This window comes from Typha latifolia, chromosome 1 (genome assembly GCF_019914945.1).
Source record: "Typha latifolia isolate L0001 chromosome 1, TyphaL0001v2, whole genome shotgun sequence".
Classification (NCBI taxonomy): Eukaryota; Viridiplantae; Streptophyta; class Magnoliopsida; order Poales; family Typhaceae; genus Typha; species Typha latifolia.
In genome coordinates this window covers 18,979,511-19,001,238 of record NC_133086.1, presented here as the reverse complement: position 1 = coordinate 19,001,238, position 21,728 = coordinate 18,979,511, and the positions used below count along the sequence as shown (strand labels likewise).

Below are 21,728 nucleotides of genomic sequence, written 5' to 3'. Positions count from 1 at the left end.
CTTTCCCCAGTTTTGAAGAATAGATAGCTTTGCAGGATTAGCTGATGCAAGCATCTAGCAAATAGATTTGAAGACAGTTTTCCCGGCAAAGCATCTCATCAATAAGCACCATTAAGCTAACATAATGAAAAAACAAGCAAGCAAGCTGAACTTCCGAAGCAGAAAGACGCCAGAAAAAACCTGAATTGTCGTAAAATATCACAAGAAAAAACTAAATGAAAAGAAGATCGTATGAAAGAAAGAAAAACAGAAGGGTAAAGCGTCTTCAAAATAAAAACAGAAGGGTAAAGCGTCTTCAAAATGTCAAGCGAAAACATTTTAGGAAGTAAGAAAATATCTCTTTGGAGAAAGCATAATATTTTTGGTAAGAATAGTGATCATCTGACAATCAATTTGCTACAATGTTCCAGTGCACCTCTAACTAGTTTTGTGAAAGAAAAAACCAAGTGTTCTCTCTTATAGGTTCTCCCCAGGGGGGGGTCTTGATTTTTCTTCCGTGGTCAGAGTTACAGACCTAAAAAAATAGGAAAGACATTACAATCAGAGTGAAGAATGGATGTATTGCAAATAAATAAGCATGACAGAAATGAAAACCACCTGAACATTCATTCTGTTCGGAATCTGTTGTATTTGTCAATATAAACTTTCAGAAAAATCATCTAAAATTACCAGACCTTATGTTATTCAGCATGCTTATCCTGCAAACAAAAGAAATTAGAAGATAAGCAGTTAGTTGTTGTGGATAGAGAATATTGAATAATTCTACAAAAACTTTATCGATCAGTACCAAAGGAACAAAATTTAAATGTATAAATAACTACTCTTTGCATGTATACATAAAACAGCTTACTCCATTATTTGCATCTGATTTTGTTGCAACCTGGAACATTCTAGAATAAGCCCTGCGCTCTTGATCTCGTCTGTCAGCAATCTGTTTATAATTTGAACAATTTAAGTCACACAATTACTGGGAAGCACGTAACATGTAATTTTCAAGTCAGGTTATATTTGAAATTAGGCTCTCTACAGAAATGCATAAGATTGACCTTTTTCTTTGCAGCAGTAAGCTCTTTCTTTATGCCCCCTATTTACAATACAAGCATAAAAGAATGACTTCAGTTTGCACATAACATAGAAACTAAATATATCAACAAAGAAGAGTTGCTATAAACCATCATTAGGCTCCAGTTCTAATGCATTCTTGAAGCTCTCAACGGCTGCATCAACATCATTAAGTGCCATGTGTGCCTGATAAATATTACAAGAAATTGATTAGAAAAGTCTGGCTTCTAATGTAAACAAAACCACAAGTAGACAGAAGTCTGAAATGGATAGTATGATCAAGTCATGGGCAAGTGAAAATATCTGCTTGCACATGCAAGCACACACATGTTGGTGTGTATGTGATATATGTGTCTCTGCATGCTACGTCAGTGTGTGAATCTACATAGCTGTTAAACTTAGAAGTTTTCTCTTCAAAATTCAGCTTGGTATTCTGCATAATCTAAATATGTGCATCTGAATTGCAAACGGCAAGTATATACTTTTGTCAACAATACAGAAGATATTTACCAACAATTCTCACATTTATACTCTACCATAGCAGCAAAAACATGAATACATTTACCAACTAGTGAGTAAGAAGGGATAGCTAGTTATCACAGATATGGGGGTAAGGTCGCATTCAAGCATTACCTTAAACAATCTGAAGAAACGCAATCTAAGTAATTTCAAGATGAAACAGAAATAATATCCATATCAACTGAAAAGGTGTATTATTTAACAACAATTCATCCAAAATACCTAAATAAACTCCAGTCACTCCACTAGTTAAAATAACACAGAAGCATCAACTCACACATTAGATGCAAAATACACGAGAATCATCAGACGGCATATACTAACCTGACCTTGGCGGAAATAAGCTTTGGCATTACCCTCTCTTTCACGCAATGCAAAGTCAGCATCTAACAAGGCACCTTTCAAATCTCCTAATTTCAACTTGCAAGCCTACCACATAAAAACATTGAAGACTTGAGAGGAATAGATGAAGAATAAAATGGTCAGTGAACAGTATGCATTCATCAAAAGAGAGCACTGAGAAATTGCATTCTCATTAGTATGATAATTACCCGCTAGCGAGAGATTAAGCAACATATCACCAGCTATAACAGTATAAGCAAAAAAATTTGGCAAAATAACTACCATGTTCCTTATACACAACCGTGGAAGACCTGGTGATCAATGTGGATCCTTGATTCAAAAGGCCAAACCTACATTAATTAGTTCTCAATGACAACAACTGGAAGAGTCTTTGCAAGCAGCATAAGCAGTTGGTCAGCTCCTCAAAAAGCAGCTATGGTTTGCAAACACTACGTCGGTCCGCTGCTTAATCCTATTCCAGTAATAAGTTGACCTTCATGGTATATATCTCCTATAGATGACTTTCAGTGCACCAACAAATGAAATGTTTATCTACTTCTTTTTAACTTTTCTTTTTTAAGAAAAAACTACTTGCATTCTCATGTTGACAAAGTAATCGACTTGTTAAGAAATAGAGGAATATTGAAGCCCTCCAAACTAGGCAAAGCTGGGATAGCACCTATCAGGCCGGTATTGTATGAGTTGAGTCCAAAAGAATTCACCTCTCTTTCGAGCCCTCTCTCTTCTTAGTTCTGTACTCACACAAATGCTCTTTTTACAGAGTAAAGCATTTAGCAATTAAAAGTGATAAATCTATTGTCAGGACAGGAGGTGACTGATAAGATCAGAATACGTATTCCCTGCATCACACTGTTTTAAAAAACTTCCGCCTTAAAACCTAAGCTCCCGCCTTAGATATGATATAACTAGGATCCACTTAGGTCGCGCAACTGCTTTTGCATCTTGTACAATATTTTAGTATGGAGATTGAATCTGAAATTTAAAATTATTATACATGTTAGTTAATTAGTAGATGCTAATAGCCTGTTATAGTTCTTAACAAGAATGTATTAGCGTATTGCTTAGATTGTAGGTTAATTATATTTAACTTGAATATTCAATGAAAGTGATTAGATGTGAATTACCAGTAAAATGCATAAACCAGAAGCAACAAGAAGCAGACTCTACATTTCAGAAATATAGTGTGCACCCTAAAACGATTATCAAAGTGCTTGTACAAACTGGTACAGTCAAACTTGCTGATAGAAGAAATACTAGATCACCACATCCCCAACTTTTAGATCTTCAGCATTGATCTTAGGCTAGCTAGTGATAGTGTGATACTATTCAAAAAGTTACTGTGGATAGAAAAGCTTACAGAACTATTTGTGAGTATGATAGACTTAGTCTTTCGCAACAATGAGCTCTTCTCTGCACATGCACAATATTGGAAAATATAAATTTTCAAGTTATTATAAGGTTTAGGAGAAAAAAACAGAGTATTCTGAAAGATAAATACCTTCATCAATTTCTTCCTTTTCCCAGCAAACATCTAAGTAGCGCAAAGCTTTCCTGTATTTTCTCAGAGCCATCTTATAATCCTGTTTCTGCATGAAGGAAAATTTTTAAGTTAATAGTAACTAAATAACCAACAGAACAAACTAAAAAAGTATGTTGCCAGATGTAAACAAAAAAAAAAAAACTCTTTGTGAAAAACTGAAGGATGCTGCAGAGAATAGTTGACTTTATGCATCAACATTTTTCAAAGGTATGCAATTTTGACATATTATCAAGTTGCATCACCAATGAAAGACATTTAAAGAAAAAGTGATGAACATTATTATTTAAAAGACTATTCTGAAAGTAAAAGAAAATCAAAAGCAAAGAGCACATAACTAAAACAACATTCTCAATATGATCAACCTTAAAGTTATCATTTCCAAAAGTCTTTGCAGACTCCACGACATTCATCCACCAAGAGACCTCATTGGGCTTCTCATCGAGGTCATTTGGCCAATCAGGATATGTGTCACCATCTTTGAAAAAATTTGAAACTCCATCACTAGCCCCTTCTGGAAGTTCTCCACAATCAGCAACTATAACATCAACAGTCGGACGATCACCATCTCCAACAGGAGAATGCTCAATTGAGCGCACCACACCCATTCCCTTAAGAACCTTCCCAAAGACAACATGCTTTCCATCTAGATGAGAGGTACGTGTAGTAGTGATGAAGAACTGAGAACCATTAGTATTCAAGCCAGAATTAGCCATTGATAGCATTCCTTTTCTTTCATGCTTTAATATAAAGTTCTCATCCTCAAAATTTAGTCCATATATGGACTCCCCCCCAGTTCCATCACCAGCAGAAATATCTCCACCTTGTACCATGAATCCTTTGATGACTCGGTGAAAGCATGTTCCCTGAAAATATAGTTATAAACCCAAATGTCAGCATAGTCAGCATAACATAGTAAACAAAAACCGAAAATCAAACTTAAGTTCTAGATTGCACACAGCAAGATGTCTTCCTTGTTCTGGGTTGAAGTGTTAAAAAGAGCAACGCACAAAGAAGTGCAGAATTGCATGTAAAATCAGTCCCATTTAACATATAAAAAATCTTCATAAATGAGGTCACGAAGTTACCAAAATATAGAGGAAAACAGAATGGGTTTAAGTGGCACAAAAAATCATACGCTTACAGAAAACGTTTCATGTTAAATCACATCCTTAAGTATATGAGATTCACATATGCCACAAATGGAGACCTTAAATCGTGCAAACATGAGTTATGACAAAGTTATAAGATAATAAAGAACAAATCCACTGGAAAGAAAAAGGAGGGGGAGCATTTCACTCCTAAATACAAAATTAAGTTTAATGCCTTGTACTTTTATCGCAATTTATCCCTTCTTTGAAGTCCAGTAGCTTGCCTGTTACTGTTCATGCAACGAGTTGCTAGTTCTTGTTTCACAGTTCTTATCTCCGCTGTTCAAACTAAATTTAGAGATCTAAATATTATGCAAAACACAAGTTGCATATAATTAAATACAAGCGTACCAACAATAGTAGCCCTCCTGCTATTGTGCAGGAATGAAATATAAATCTACACGAAGACACTGAATGAGTTGCATTGCTTTCTACAGCAAACTAACTCATTATTAAAAGGAAAAAAAAATCCCAATTTCATATTCAACAACGATTAGTCAAGATAATCTAAAAATTAAATTAAGACAAAGGAGAAGTAAATAGGGAAGAACACAAAATAAAAGGAAACCCAGGAACCACAATATTTGAACACTCCTCTATTCCTCCACTGACAAGCTCAGGGCGGAAGCATACCAAATCCACGCGACAATAATCAGAAAAAGACATTATACCCCCATCGAAACCGAGAAATCCCACGGAGAAGCAACCTCCGCAGCCATCCGATTCGAGAAAAACCCAAGGGCAAACCCAAGAAGCGGTAGGAAAAGCAAAGATACCTTGAAGTGAAGAGGGACCGCTGTGCTGGGTCCGACCCCCTTCTCCCCGGTGCACAGCGCCCTGAAGTTCTCGGCGGTCTTCGGAACCACCGACGCGAAGAGCTCCACCACGATCCTCCCTTCCATCTCCCCGCCTATGGTCAAATCCAGATAGCATCGTGGATTCGCCGCCACCTGGTTCCCGTCACCGCCCTCCATTGCCCCAGGTGGAAACCCTAATTTTTCTCGCTCGGATTCCAATGGCGGCCTCCGCCTCCAAAACAGCAGCGCTTCTTATTCGATTCAAATAAGTAGCCGGAACCCAGAGAAGCGGAGGGCATTAATATTGGCGTTAATATTTTGGGTAGTGATATAAGTGTTGGATTTATGAGTGGTAGGTGGCCCCCCCTTCCCCCCACGAAGTGCGCTTGGACACTGGTGCAGCGCTCTCTCTCTCTCTCTCTCTCTCTCTCTCTCTCTCTCTCTCTCTCTCTCTCTCTCTACCAGTGCTTCTGGAACAATCGATGTGTTTTTATTTGGTTCATGAGTAATTATTTCAGCAGCCCTGGGGTTGTAGTAGTCAGCGTGAGGGGGGGGGAAGAGATTTTTGTCATTTACTGGAGTCGGGCGAGGGTTTTGATGACTACAGTTGTGTATGACTCGTTGCTAATTGGGCTGGAAAAAAGCTAACTTGGGCCTTCTCCTGGATTGCACTCTTCTAAACTCGGCTTTTTATAAAAGTGGTCGAATCTAAATTTAGTGAGTTTGTAAAAGCTGAAGTCGGATCTGCTGCAATAAGACAGTAGTGTTAGTCCTTCTAGGAAAAAATAATAATATTCTTTTATGAATGAGAAATAAAATAAAAGGTACTGCTTGCGAGTTGCGAGATAGGAAAAGTATTGGTTGCAACTTGCAAGTTTTATAGAAAAAGTAACAACTAGCGATGCAAGATACGTACTCTTTCGGCTTGGGTTTAGAATACTCTTTAGGCTTTTGATAAAATCTTTGCACGATAAATCAAAAGGAACGAATGCGTGATTTGCGTATAGATTTATCCACAGTGATATTTAATGTCAATTATATCTATTATCTAATTCCTAATCCGTACCGTTCCCAGTGATGGTGATCGTGAAGGACCAGACACCACCGACACTGGATGAACAAAAATAGGAGGTACCGACGTACGTCCCTGATCCATTCGAGCCTTATCCTTTCCAAATGTCTAAAATTAGAATGGGATACATCAAAATGGGATTCAGAGTACTCCCCTAACAACCCTATAGTTCACGTCCAAAAAGAAAACCTTCTTATTTTAATTAGGATTTCTTTTCATTTTTTGCTTTTAAATTTGTTATTTATGTATATACTACTTTAAAATTAATATTGATATGTATAGTTTTTGCTTAGGTATCTCTTAAAATCTTTATCTTTATATAGATATCTATACAAATGAACTAATAGTTCAATGTTTTAGAAGGTCGTCACACAAATATAAAATTTAGATATGCATATAAATAAATAAGAAGTTTTTGAATGCTATAGATGCACAAAAAAAAAAAATCTAAGTATTAGTGCACCGTTCGTGAGATCAACATGGATAATCTACAGATTTCTTAATAGTAGAAAAAATTACTTGCACCTTCCAAACTAAAAATATATGATTCAGAAAGTGTAAATGGTAAAAAGAAATTAGAAACTGTAGTCTAAGTAAAATTATTCCTAAACAAATTTCCCACTTTTAATTAGTAAAGAGAATAGTAGCAACGCCAAGTGCCAATACACTGCCACTGTTTAACAGTGAGGGCAGGAAAAATTATATAACCTTTGGCGGTTGTCCATTGAACAGTGCCCACCTCTTGCAGCCCTAAAGTGGAGAAGCACGAATCAGCTGTAATCTGATAGCCATGATATCTCTGTTTAATTTCTAGAGTGCCCAAGTGAAATCCTGAGGATTCGAGCCTATTATTATATGGAGGACAACAAGTGCATGTGGTATTAGTCAATTTCAAACTTCTTGTTTGAGGCCAGTTGTGTACAGTGTGCTGAAGAATGCTTTTAACTGGTTGAATACGTTCAACGATCGCCAAATTTTAATAATTGTTCTACAGTAATAGAACATTGGAAATTAGGCAAGGATTCTACGGAAATCGTGTTAGGCCGACAAGCAAATGTATATGTTGATCAACCTTTCCAATTCCTAAATGCATAATAGGAACCAAATAGTTCTATCTCCTGTCTCTACCCAAACGTTTTTGTTTTTTTGTTTTTGCTTTTCCTTTCAACTCGAAAACCGAGAAGATGAAGTGATACCATCGGAGAACATAGCCTTCAACAAAACGAAGAGTATTTAGTGCAAAAAAGTAGAAAAACGAAGAGTTGCCTGAGTTTATGATTTAGATGGAGGATCACACCAACAGTCATAAAATTCATATGTCAAGTTCACAAACACGCAAGCATTCAAAGTTGCTGCCAACTGTGCATTATTGCAGTATTTGATTTCTTTTTTTCACATTCGATTTGATATGCAAGGGGAAAAGATCCATCTTGGTGGGTGAATTGGATCCTGAGTTGTGTATGGTAGATCTAAATCACTTCCAGCCGAAACAACCCAACCTACATGAGGACGGGAAGTAAGACAAAAGCTTAGGCTCGTTTGGACATGGCACAGCATAAATTTTTTTGAAATATAGTAATAGTTTCAAAACTAGTTTAGCAAAACATATTTCTCTCTCATCTTCTTTTCGATCTAATATTTTGCATTTTATCAATAAAATATAATCATCATGCTACCCTTAAAAAAAATATCACTTTAATTATCATTTTAATATTTCTTTCCCTCTCGTCTCTCTTTTATCTCTTTTATTTCTCTTCTCCTCATTCATCAATTAATTTACATCCAAACATTACATGCCTAAACCGATTTATACCACATCCATACGCCACCTTAAGACTCACTAAAACTTGCATGTGCAAAAATGAAATTGAAAATAAAAACATCCTTTGAAGAGAATATGCCAATAATAGTATACCAGATTCCCAATTAATTTTTGGTGTTAGATAATAAATGTAAAGTCAAATTTGAACATTAGTCTAATGTCATTGGTGAAGATCTTTTTCCAATCCTACTTATCCTTTTTCTTTTCCTATATATAACATTGTAAAGGGTAAGGTCAAACTGTTGCATTCTGGAATTTTGTTGGAAATTACGTACTAATCCCATACTAGCATGTAAATTCCGTAAGCATCGGAGTAATTTCTACAGAGTTTTTCAAATTTAAAGTTTTAACTTACCCTAATTTGAGAGAGGTATCAGAAGTGTCATCGTAATCCTGCGATCCTCCTCCTGAGTGTGATGCAGTTGCCACGGATTCAGAGGACTGCCCATCTTCAACAATAACATTTTCTGTTTCATTCACAGCTTGTTTTCCAACACTTGGTATCTGCAATATCTGCACCAGGGACATATAAGAGAGAGGGAGGGGGGGAAGGAGGGAGGTGGAAGAGATAGGATGAAGTTAAATGCAGGTACGTATTAGATGAATTTTACTTGATTCCTCAGTCGCACGTTTTCTTCCATCAGTTCTACCCCCTGTCAGATCACCAATGCAACATACATAATGAGGAACTAATGTTATGAGGCAATTTGTCATCATTTATATATACAAAGGAATAGTACTCAAATGCTGATAACTACAAGTCAACATCCATTCTAAAATAAACTTCGGCAAATTAAGAATCTCGGCAAATCCTACCAGTCACTATGAAGACAGGAAGACCAAAATAATGTCAATGTAGATCAGTAGCTGAGTTATAAAAAAGAAATGAATTTCTTCTTGGATAAAAATCTGTTCTTCCCTTTATTGGAGGAGTTTCTTTTCTAACCTTTTGCTGAAGACAATTTATCTGCTCCATGAGCTTTTCATCCTGAAATGAATTGAATAGTATACATCATCATCCATATCCTAGGAATCGTTAAGAGGGAGGAATTATTCTCATTGGGTGATATACCTTTCTGTGAAGAACACGCGTCAGACCAACATCAATATTTTTCTCCAGCTGCTGCAGCTCCTCTATACTCAATCCGTCAAGTTCCTCTCCTCTCATTTGTCTACAATGGAATGAAGAAATGTAAGAAAACCACACAAAGTTCTGGTACATGAAAACCATACAAAGTCAACTGGTAAAATATAAGACAAACCTCAGTTGGAGGCTTGTTTCCGCAACTTGTTTGCTCAAACTTGTACAGTTGCCTTTCTCTAACTGCACAGTAGCAAATTAGATCTGGTAAATGACATTGTTACACAGGATATGCAATATATGTGATAATTCATGACTACGACCATGATAGTTGCTGCGTGATTAGGAACAGTAACATATGGCCATAACTGCTCAACCACTAGTTAAGTTGGATAATAACAAGATAATCTGAGTATCTGACAATACAATAAACTGCCAACTGGCCGATAATTAAAGAACTTCAACACTCTTTGAGCAAGAAGAACCGAATATCATGAATGGACAAACAATAATGTTACTAGAATTCTAGAAAAAAAAAACCACCTAGCATCTGATAAAACTGTTAATGTGAACATTTCTACTTAAAATATTTAAAAGAAAATTGTCTCCAAAACATATCTTTGTGTTTCACTGTAAATTAGACAAATATGGAAAATGCAGAATTAAACATATTAATTTGAATTTTAGTATTTTACATGATTTTGGTCATAGGAGTCCTAAATTATTGCACATACATATCATCTAGGGTGTTCTGAAATTTTGAAATGAATTAGCAAGAATGAGTTATCCTAATTTCTTAACCAGAATCTTATAGATCCGGAAGAAGAGATGAATTATAATTGATTACCATTAAATATAGGTTGTGTAACTCCCTTTTATATCAAAACGCTTTTATTCTCGGTAGTATCCAGATTCTAGCACTTCTGATTCTCCACTAAGTCTTCTATTGCCCCAAAGTGTCTCCGTGGAAATTTATGTAATTTGCTGCATTAACTTATTGTAACTCTCAGTATAGAATATACTATTTCTATGCTACATATTAGGTGAATACACGCACAAATTACTGAGCAGAGAGTAACCTTTCAATTTTCACATTCTACAAAAGTACTGTAAGAAAATAAGAGAGTTCAATCACAAATATTCAAGTAAATATTCTGCTGTACTTATATAGCGTTAATATTGTGCTGTACTTACATAGCAAAGGCTGTAAAGAATCCAAATAATAAAGCTTTATCAACCACAAAATAAATGACTAAGAACATAGTAATATAGTATATTGTCGTAGAACTTTGAAGAGTATTATTTGGTTATTCATCGTGTAGTTCCTTCAATTTTAACCTATTGTTGTGCATGAAGGAAAACATACCAAACTAGTTCTTCATTATATTATTTTTCTCAAGCACAATGCCAAACAAATCCATATAGCTGAGATAGTAATGGTCTATAGTAGCATTGATGACCATGTCAGTCACTATGGCACGCGTTAGCACGTCTGTCACATTTTTAATAAAAAATTTAGTATATTTAAAGATAATTTTGGGTGTTTGAAACGCCAATCTTTAGTTTTTGGTTTGAATATATAGATTAAGCCTATATTATAATATTTTATCTTAAAATTATTACTATAAATATCTTATTTTATTAAAGATATAACAATAATCAAATATAAAAATGATTCAATATGTAATATGATTGGATATTTTATTAAAATGAATATTAATGATTGAGCATTCTATAATATGATTGTATACTTTATATAATATGATCAAAATAAAAAAAAAGCTTCACATGAGAAAAAATGATATTTTAGATTTGTCACTCTAATGAACCTATTTTGAATTAATAAAATTATTTTCAAACCTCATGCATCCATACCGGTCAACACAAATCGACACGAGGTGTGCCACTCGTGCCGGGTTTCATGCCACCATTGGCACTAGGCGTGTCAACCGACATGACCATTATTACATGGTAGGATAAAATGCCATATCTTACATTCAAGTCAAGAGATGGTTGATCTAACTTCTGTAGATTCTTCGAATGTATGCTGTGTTTTTCTATAATGTCCTTCATACTGCACAAAGAAAAATTGAAGTGCATTAGCTTCTCTGTGCTTGATTAGTGTGTTTTACTAAGAGAGTTCAAGAAACAAAGAAAATCTATAACAATTTTGATTGAAAAGCCTGATGGCATATCACAGATGACGCTACGTGGCTCCATACACATTGTATATGATACTATGTGCTCCATATAAAAATTGGATTTTGTAAACACCATCAATTTGACGAGCTAGGTAAAAACTGAAGAATCATGATCACCTGAATTAACATAGTGAGGTAATCTTTGAGAAAGAGCAATGACAGACCATATAAGATTTAACAAAAATAACCTAAAATATGAGCTCGAGAACAAAGGGCTTGGATACGTTAACTGAAGATCGAATCATCTCCAAAAATGAAAAAAACAAGAAAAAAGAGAGAAGAAAACAGAAATCAGCCTTGAAATAACTCATTAGGCTTCCCGTTCTTTCCTTTTGTGCAACAATGAAATAACTCAAATGATGTTTTTTAAGTGCAGGCTAATTAACCAGCTATATAGAGGTGACAACTTGGCCCAGGTTCATCTTCAGTTCGAAACTGGAAAGAAATGTCTGAAGACATAACAAAGTATTACAGTCAGTGGAATTTCGATCTCATTGTCTTCAAGGAGACAAAGAGTTTTTACATGAAATATGCTTATCTTGGCAAAAAAAAATTAATCAGATCATTGCCACAAAGTCTACTGTTAAGCCGATGCTTGCACATAAGACCATCATTAGTATGATACTGGAAAAGAAAACGAGAAGTATAACTGTTTAGTCTACCAAGTTGACAAGCAAACCAAGAAACCTCCTCCTACTTGCCCGCTAACTTAACAAATTTTGCTATTTTGTATCTAATACTTACTTCTCCCGTTAATTGTCAAAATAGAAAATGCTAGGAGTTTTTTTTATATAAATTCAAAAATGTTAGGAGTTAGTTCCTAGCTACAGACAAAGAAAGCAGATGATTCTCTACAGTAATCAAATTTTACTCATTCGTGCCACGACCCTTATGCCACCCTAATGATCACCTACAAGCACCTACCGAACCAAGGAAAACAAAGAAAAAAATCCTACAGAAATAAATCTAAACAAAACCCACGCAAAGTATTCTGCCATGCCAAATCCGAAAACTCGTTTTTCTAGAAGAATAACATAGCATAAACCACTTCCCTCTTTCCTAGACACCAGGAAAGCAAAACAAACGGGAAGAAGAACCCAACAAGGCGATATAGGAAAAGATTGTAGTAACTTTGTAATTTTACACCCAAATATCCAAGTCGTACGGTTATCCTGCATAATTTCGTCTCTTCTTACTTTAGGGTAGTCAGTCGTTGGAAAAAAAAATAGTAGTAGTACCTTGAGCTTGCAAACTGGAAGAGCTTGCCGGTGGAGGAGAACACGATCAGCGCGACCTCGGCGTCGCAGAGAATGGAGAGCTCCGCCGCCTTCTTGAACAACCCCCTCCGCCGCTTCGAGAACGTCACCTGCCGTGCCGTGGTGTTGTCGATCTTCCTGATCTGGATCTTTTCCCTCGCCATTCTCTTAGTCTCTCTCTCTCTCTCCTCTATCTCGAGTTCCTACCAACAAGAATTGCAAGCCAGTATTATTTCGCGTTCGTAAAATAAAGCACGCACGCAGATAGAGATGCACCACTTTGAGTTAGAAAAAAGAGCGCGACGTTTCCAAATTAAGCACCCGCCAATCAGAACCCTAGATGCACTTGGGGAAATGCGTATTAAAATACTTTGGAAATGGGTTTGTTGTGCAGTAGTACCACGTGAGCTCACCTGGGGTTCGATCAGGTCGGTTTTTCTTCGAAAGAAACTAAGGGCCAATCGGAGAGGAGAGGAGAGGAGATAAGAGGAAAGGAGGAGGAGGAAGGAGCCTCTTGGATCGCCTTTTACGGTGGAGGAGTCATGGGGAGAGAGAGCGTCGCTGAATAGCTCTGAATCGCTTCCTATCACCTCTTGCAAGCAACCCTCCCACTTGGCCAGTTGTAGCGTCCTCTGCCTCTCTCGTCGCTGCCGATGCTGCAGCCGGATGTAATCAACTATTAATGGAGGGTAATGATGCGGTACGGAAAAGGTGAGCGCATCAAATACTACGAGGTGTTTTAAAATTTATATGTATATATATACACACACTATGAGATAATGAGACGGGCGGATGTAGATGACACGTAAGCCTCGCCCCCCACCCATTTCTTCCACGTTGACGCTTCCGTTTTCCTCTCTCAGTTTCTCGCCAAGAGGAGCAAAGTCGTGGTCGCGACTTTTGAGGTTGTTCTTTTTAGTTTTCTGGCTACAAATCAAAATTTAAATAAATTTTGAAAAAAACAAATCATTGCAAGTACATTCGAAGTCGAATTTTTTTTAATAAACCAGTCAGCAACCAGATTAAATTAGAATAAATACAAAGAATTTTAATATTGTCAACAAAAAAGACGATAAATCATTTCAAAATGCCACCAGCGGAGGTTAGATTGTAGGCTCTTTTTTGTATTTAGGTGTTTTTTCTAATTTTATCCGAAAAGTCGCCTCACATGCCAAATCCTATACTTTTTGCTTTGACTTAATTAATCATAGACTAGGATCGCAACATCGTTGAATCTTAAAACTCTCATCAACATTCCTCCCATCTAGATCCCACCCTCGCTGTTTCTAATAATCAAAATTTTCTCTTTGTTTCTTCTCTTATTGCTTCTGGGAAAAACAATTCGGCCACAAATTGTTTAGCTGACCTAGAACAAGAACAATTATTTTCTTCTATTTTATTTGACTCGGTCTCTGTTTACTTATTAAATATTTAGTATAGGGATACGTATCTACCTGAATGTTTAATATATTTTTCTTTTTTATAGTAATATAGTTACCTTTTTACTAAGCACGAAGAGATGCATAAGTCCGTATCATTTTTCTTTTCTACAAGTACTTATGCTAGTCATTCTTATGCTACTTCCATGCTTGAGAATCTCTTTGAAAAATATAGCTATTGACTATAATTCTACTCTTGAGTGCAGTTTATACACTTGACGTTGCTGATCTCTCTATCTGGTGGAAGTTAATTTAGTAGCTAATCCCGTAGTTTGCTCTATTCATGAATCTTTTAATGTAACCGAGTCGAGTTTTCTCACAATACGACAATGATTATATGTGGTACCAATTGACCTTCGTAGTTAGTAATTAATCATTTAGCTATAGTGTTGATTATGTGGACTTATATTACACTTCGTACTCTTTCTCTTCAAGACTTAGATGGCTCACTATTTATATTTATCTTATATTTTAAATAAATATTATTTTAACATGTCGTTTGATAAAAGTCCTTTGTAATTCGTTCTAAAAAAAAATAAGAAGAAGATAAAGCTCTTTTATCTGTTACCATGCACGATGAACAAAGAAAGACATATGTCAACACTTGTTCCTATTCAACGTTTACATTTTATCCAATGAGTTAGAATTTTAATAAATGCACGCCAGTGTTTAAATCGTAAACTTTTCCTATCAGACTTTTATTTAAAAGGACATTTTTTGTGAAATAAATAAAATTTATCTGTTTTTTCACCTTGCGAATAAATATTCTGAAAGATATTTTCTTAAAGTATATAGTAAAATTTGATTTTGTATTAAGGAGGTGGTTTTCTCAAATGTGCCTGTAAACAAGGAGTTGATTTATAAATTTGTTAAAAGAGGATGAAGTTCTCTTCGCAATAGATTCGAAATGCAGACAGTTATTGGCAAAAATTTTGAAAATTAATTTGGTAATTCGACAACGGTATTCTAATTTCTACAGCATGTGTTACACTGTTCTCCTTCACCTTGCGAATAAATATTCTGAAGGATATTTTCTCAAAATATGTAATAAAATTTGATTTTGTACTAAGGAGGTGATTTTCGCAAATGTGCCTGTAAACGAGGAGTTGATTTATAAATTTGTTAAAAGAGGATGAAGTTCGATTCGCAATAGATTCGAAATGCAGGCAGTTATTGGCAAAAAAGTTTAAAAACTAATTTGGTCGTCATAATTCGACAACGGTATTCTAGTGCGTATGTTACGGTGTTCTCCTTCCCCGCTCTATATATATACTAATACACCGGCGCCCCAACTCTAATTCACTTCTTGGTTTTCCTTTTTGTTCTTCTCTCGCGCGTCTGGCAACCACCCTCTCCGGTGGCCGGTGGGTCTCCCTTTCTTTCTTCGTGGAAACCCTAATCAGGGTTTCTTTCTGCCTATCTATCAATGTCCTTTTCCTTGTCGTGCACCGGGCTCGCGATATGGACCATCGTCGCCGTCCTGCTTCAGATCTCTGGTTTATCTCTCTTCTTGATCGGATTCTTCCCCGTAAAACCCACGCTCCTCGGGTTTAGGTCGATCTTGCTCCCCATCCTCTCCTATCTTTTAGGTTGCTAGATCGATTCTTGATTCCTTTAGAGAAGTATCTCTGGTTTGATCGATTCGTTATAATCTGTCAGCGGTGCGGAGAGTTACCAGATGCCTAACTGCGATCGGGTTTATGATGCCGAAGCGGTGGATCGTTCCGCAGATCAGCTAAAATCGTTGTATAGGGTTGGTACCTCGATCTCTAATTTGCTTATTTAAACTAATTTTTAACTGCTTCGTCGTCTTTTCTCGTCCCTGTAATCTCTCACCTATATTGTGGTTTCAGGTGCTTAACGCTTTGATTCTTGCTAAAGAATCTTTAAGTCTGATTAGTTACCTCTCATCTTTGTGACATGCGATTGTTGGAGATCCGATTTTTGGTCATCAGGGTAGCATTGCGGGGCCAGCAATTTAGGGTGAACAGATCTGTATTACGGCATAATGCAATAACTAAGGCCCTGTAGACGATCCATATGAACCCAATCCCAAGAGATTGGGTTGGATTTCAAGAATATGCACACATCCTATCTCATGTCCTGTTACATTTTTGACTTGTTAATTTATATTTTACGATTATCACGATGCTCACCAGATTATCTTGTTCATATTACAGTATTAGGATGTAGTTGGCAGGTTAACAGGGTCTATTTCCATCCTAACTACGAGTAATTCAAGATGTTCATCTTAAGTTTGCTTCACTTAAAGCCATTATTGAGCTTGGTTTGATTGAAACCCAAGCCAATCAGAACCTTATTGTTAGGCTTAGCTTGTAAATAAAATGTTGCTTGAACACAATGGATCAGTTTTTATTATATTTGCCTGCTGCTGGGTTCTATACCCAAGCCTGAGCACCTATTTTGCAAGTTGCTCTTGGATTGACTTGAGTTTATGTATGTTTTCTCCTTCCATGCTTTGAATTCTCTTTTCATATTGTAAAATTCTCATCTCCTATTGTAATGTTTTACTTCATGGCATCACTAAGATTATTATAGACAATTTCATTATGGTCCATGATGGCGTATCTCTAAGCATTTATCCAATTTTAGATGGAGTGCATCTGCAAACATTTTAAGATAGTGTTTGACTACAATTTATTCACTTGTGTGAGTCTACAATTTAGTACACTAGCTTATACGAATGAAACTAGATTACTTTACACTGCTTATGTGGCTTGTTACAGGATGTTTCTAAAATACCTCCTGCATATGACCGACTGCTATTGATGGTATGTACTCATCATTTGCCAAAGTTTAAAGCAATGTTAATTTAGTGATGCAGAAACCAAGTCTTATGATAATACTATAATAATTTAGTCTGTTACAAACTTACAACTAAATTTTTTAATCTTCTTTTTTTTTTTTTTTTTTGTGTGTGTGTATGCCTCTCCAGGTTATTGATGGGCTCCCTGCTGAATTTGTACTGGGAAGAGGTGGAAAGCCTCCTGCTGAGGCAATGAGAAAGGCTATGCCTTATACTCAGTCTTTGTTGTCCAGCGGTAGAGCAGTAGCTTATCATGCAAAAGCTGCACCTCCAACAGTTACCATGCCCAGGTTAAAAGTAAGATCATCTTACCGTGAAACAGGCAGTTCTTGATATTTCAAAATGTGTTAACTCTTTTATATCTTCCAGGCGATGGTTTCTGGTGCAATTGGAGGTTTTCTAGATGTTGCATTCAATTTTAATACCCAAGCCCTTTTAGATGACAATCTTCTTGGTTAGTTTGCTTACCTTATGTTAGTTCATATACATTTCAGTCTTATTTATTGAAAATGCATTTACTGGTTGGGACATCAGTGCATACTGGTCTACTTTTGGAAGTTCACACCCTTGACAGTCTCTTCCATGCATTGGCATGCATAGGCAAGTGACACCTAAGCATATAATAGGTGGCATGGTTGCATGCTGGCCTTATATGCTTGGAAGTTTGATCTTGGGTACACATGACAGTGGTTTCTACTTAAGTAGACAATTTTATTGATCCATCTTACCTGCAGATCAGTTTTATCGTATTGGTTGGAAATTAGTGATTCTTGGGGATGATACATGGATCAAACTTTTTCCAAGATTATTTTCTAGGCAAGATGGAGTAAGCAGTTTTTATGTAAGTTTTAAATTTCTCTTCTGTTCACCATTGTTTTATATTATGCACAACAACAGTTGCTTGCTTCTAATGGACTGTGATGAGTACCTGGCTATGTTTTCTTAATTTCTATATGTTAAGATCCATCAACAACTATTTGGTGATCAATATAGGAATTAATTCAATTATGTTCAAAGTCTATAGGATGTTAGCACAAAAAAGTTTTTTCAGATTTCAGATATTCAAGGTTAGTGTAAAACGCACGAGATATTTTCCACAAAAAGTGCATAGTGTGTGAAGATGATACTTTTTATATTCTGGTTTATATTTTAAAGGGACAATAACGACAATAATTTTAGGATTCACTAATCAACGACTATATTAGGGGTGGCAATTGGGTCGAGTTAAGCGGGTTCGGGTCGGGTCAACTTTACGCTAACACGAACATGACCCAATTATTAAACGGGTAACACGACTCATTTAACCCGTTTAATAAACGGGTCATATTAACACGACCCGCCTAACCCGTTTAATAAACGGGTCGTGTTAACACGACACGTTAACACGACCCGTCTAACCCATTTAATAAATGGGTCGTATTAATACGACACGATAACGCGGTAACACAAATAACAAAGTATTATTAAATTCTATATAAAATTTAATATTTATTGATTCAAACAAAATAATATCTTTTTATTTGAAAAAATATACAATAAAAAAATATATAATTCTAAATATTCAACCATAAATTCATTTCAACACAAATTTATATACTAATTCAACTACCATCGTTTAATATTAAGTAAATAAATTTAAGTACTAATTTTAATTTCAACTTACAACTTACAAATCTAACAATCTCATGGCAATTATAACATAATTTCAAGTTCATAGTATATTACAAACTGCAAATAAAAAAAGGCAAATAATAGAATTGGGCCCTCCATTTTATTATCCAAAGATCACCACCCTGTCAGAAAAAAAATAAAAACAAAAGAGAATGTTAACTAAGATAGAGAATATAGAGTGCAAAAAATCTAATTGGCAGTAGATGTATAAGAAATTTGAGTACAAAAATAAAGAAAAGAACTAACCTGTCATACACTTATACTGGACATATTTCATGTATGCATCATCTATAGATCTAGATGCCATAAAACCCTGGACACTAAACTAAACTAAAACTTAACTAAATAGATGGATCAGTCAAGATAGGCTATAGCTTTTATACTCTTTTGTATATTACAGAATAAAAGATGATTTATACAGAATAAAAAATGTATATTTACAGAATAAAAGATGATCTTAGCATAATAAAAGAGCTATCTTAGACTACTATGATGCCTCCAACATGACCTTCCAGAGAGCCAAATGCAGCATGGTCAAATGGAGAGAGTGCTAAATTTAATATAATCATTTGTTTAAGCTAACATAACAAAACCCAATGAAGCTAGGCATAGGGACATGAGTTGCAGCACATGGGGCCCTTCTGGGCATCTCCCTAACCTCTTAAACATTGTAAAGGCTCCAAAAGGCAGTGCCATAAAATAACTTTCTTCTCTCTGTTCTTACCTGTGAGCGCATGTGCACTGCACATGATGGCTTGTGGGAGCATCTACTGCCAAGCAGGAGCATTTTGAGAATGAAAGGGAGAGTGAACATAAAAATCGACAAAATAAGCAATCAGACCTATAGGCAACTTGAGTATAATGGATGGAGCTTACCTGACTGAGAAGATGATACAAATAAACTTATGGGCGAAGAAGTATCAAAGACAAAAAAATGGCCATATAGACAAATAATTGTATGAAAGCATAGTCAAATATTAAGTCAAAAATTTGACCAGGTGATGATGCTATTGGCAGCAACCCAAGCCAATCAAGGGATTTTCATGAAGAGAAGATACTCTGACTAATTGTTTAGATGGAAGATGCTGAGACAAAATGCTAGCCTTTACCACACATCTGCAGAAAAAGTATGAAAAATAATAAGCTTTGTAAGCAGTGAAAATATAGCGTTAATAAACCTGTTTGGAATCAAGATACATGACACAATTAAATCAAGACAAAAACCAAGACATCTTTACATTTTACTGATGAAAACTGAAGTAACTTCAGATATCAATATTCTTTCATTCATACCCAAAAAAGGAACATGAGTTATATTTGCTAAGCCACATTTACACCAGTTACCAACATATATACACAAGTTTCAGGGTTAATCTAACAAATGCTGGAGGCGGCGAGAGGCGGCGAGATGGAGATAGGGCTTTCAAGAGGCAAGAGGAGGTGAGAGGCGAGAGGTGAGAGGTGAGAGGTGAGAGGAAGACCATGGCCTCTGTGGCGAGAGGCGGTGGAGATGGGTGTGGAGATGAGGGCGGTGTGAGGGTGAGGCTGCTGGGAATGGGTGGATCGCTGTGAGGGTGAGGTTGTGTGAGGGTAGGTTAAGTTTATTTTAATTTATATAGTAAGGGTTGGCGAGTTGACCCAACCTGACCCGTATACTTAAACAGGTTAAACAGGTCAAAACGGATCGGCTATATAAACCCGAACACGATTCGATTATTAATCGGGTTAGGCGGGTTAACCCGTTTATGACCTGAACCCGATTAGACTAAATTCAAACACGATTAAGAGTCGGATTATCGGGTCGAGTCAAGATTTGCCACCCCTAGACTATACTATCATAAAGTTGTATATCAAGCATAACAATTTCTTAGTGAAATGAAATTTGCATTTAGCATGAGATCTGTTATCTATTTTCATGCTTTATTCATATATTGATGCGTATAACATTTTAACTTCTGGAATCAACGTCTTGCCACTAGGTACCATTTTCTCAAATGTTACATCGTTTATTTTAATTTGTCCATAGAACCTGTCTGACATTTGACTCTTCTTTACATAGTGTCTTTAAATATAATGTCATATGTCAAAAGTTGAAAACTAATTCTTATAAAAGGATCTAATGAATTACAGTGGTCACTGGAATTTGTACCTGTACTAAACTACCACTGTCAGATATTTCAGGGATAGTATTACAGAGTTGTACCTGTTCCTTTTTTGTCAGAAATTTTTGAGTCTCTTTGAAATATTTTGTTCTTAATTCTGTAAGTGTCAATGTTATTGAGTGATGGGTCTTTTACGTTTCTTGAAGTTAGAAATCTTGCTTGTATTTTATGTTTCTTTTTCTTTTTCCCAAAATCTCCTTATTCTATGACTTCTTATTTGCCTGATTTTTCCCCTAATCCCATTTCTGGTTTCTGTGTTTTATGAGTCCTATTATTATTATTATTATTATTATTATTATTTTTCTGTGTTTTATGAGTCCTAATATTATTATTTTTATCTTTAGTTCTCTCCCCTTTTGCTTTATCATTCCATTGGTCAGTGCTTACAGCTTTTCTTTTCGCTGCCATTGCGCTATATTCATTCAAGAAATGTACTACCTTAAGAAGCATATTTTATCTTCCCTTTCGGTTTTGGTTCTCAAAGTTGTGCGATTTTTATTAGATTTTTTTTCAATATTCTTTTCTTGTTTGCATTGTTAGATTATTATATTTTCTTTTGTTTCCACTTCTCTTCAAAACAATTTCATATATCCTATTTTCTCTTCATTTGTTATTGCAGTCATTGTTGGTGATTCTTTCAGGTCTTCCTTTTTCAATCTTCTTTCTTTGATTTAATATATACATTTTCTAAGCCATGTTCTTTGGCGTTTTCAGATCTTTTATGTTTACAACAGTTTATTAAAGCAATTATTATTCTACTTCTTGCTT

General features: G+C 35.7%; 3 protein-coding genes across 10 annotated transcripts in view; 1 reads left to right on the top strand and 2 right to left on the bottom strand.

Moving 5' to 3' along the window:
• Positions 1-340: 340 nt before the first annotated feature.
• LOC140795765 (peptidyl-prolyl cis-trans isomerase CYP40) lies at positions 341-6,156 on the bottom strand. Of its 2 annotated transcripts, none has more exons than XM_073148528.1 (10): positions 5,409-6,156; positions 3,847-4,347; positions 3,443-3,530; positions 3,302-3,354; positions 1,906-2,010; positions 1,173-1,248; positions 1,047-1,084; positions 851-931; positions 598-698; positions 341-514 (listed from the first exon to the last, which is right to left on the bottom strand). In XM_073148528.1, the coding sequence occupies exons 1-9, from the start codon at positions 5,604-5,606 to the stop codon at positions 681-683; spliced, it is 1,158 nt and encodes a 385-aa protein (XP_073004629.1). In that variant the 5' UTR covers positions 5,607-6,156; the 3' UTR covers positions 341-514; positions 598-680. The 2 variants fall into 2 exon arrangements, with proteins under 2 accessions (XP_073004629.1, XP_073004635.1); XM_073148534.1 differs by having other exon boundaries at positions 1,911-2,010; positions 5,409-5,932.
• Positions 6,157-7,748: 1,592 nt separating this feature from the next.
• On the bottom strand, positions 7,749-13,586 carry LOC140802326 (MADS-box transcription factor 22). 2 transcript variants are annotated; one of them, XM_073157819.1, is made up of 9 exons: positions 13,275-13,586; positions 12,844-13,064; positions 11,400-11,478; positions 9,586-9,647; positions 9,396-9,495; positions 9,270-9,311; positions 8,935-8,976; positions 8,679-8,827; positions 7,749-8,000 (listed from the first exon to the last, which is right to left on the bottom strand). In XM_073157819.1, the coding sequence occupies exons 2-9, from the start codon at positions 13,023-13,025 to the stop codon at positions 7,976-7,978; spliced, it is 681 nt and encodes a 226-aa protein (XP_073013920.1). In that variant the 5' UTR covers positions 13,026-13,064; positions 13,275-13,586; the 3' UTR covers positions 7,749-7,975. The 2 variants fall into 2 exon arrangements, with proteins under 2 accessions (XP_073013920.1, XP_073013929.1); XM_073157828.1 differs by having other exon boundaries at positions 8,679-8,836; positions 13,275-13,559.
• Positions 13,587-15,596: 2,010 nt separating this feature from the next.
• The window catches only part of LOC140782928 (uncharacterized), a 28,799-nt gene continuing 22,667 nt past the window's right edge, over positions 15,597-21,728 (top strand). For 5 of the 6 annotated variants that reach the window (XM_073129831.1, XM_073129841.1, XM_073129823.1 and 2 more), the window contains exons 1-6: positions 15,597-15,854; positions 15,960-16,053; positions 17,048-17,092; positions 17,257-17,424; positions 17,497-17,581; positions 17,862-17,968. In XM_073129831.1, the coding sequence (XP_072985932.1) occupies positions 15,727-15,854; positions 15,960-16,053; positions 17,048-17,092; positions 17,257-17,424; positions 17,497-17,581; positions 17,862-17,968 (627 nt within the window). In that variant the 5' untranslated portion in view covers positions 15,597-15,726. The remainder of the gene's footprint in view (positions 15,855-15,959; positions 16,054-17,047; positions 17,093-17,256; positions 17,425-17,496; positions 17,582-17,861; positions 17,969-21,728) is intronic. The other variant, XM_073129859.1, reaches the window with a different exon arrangement.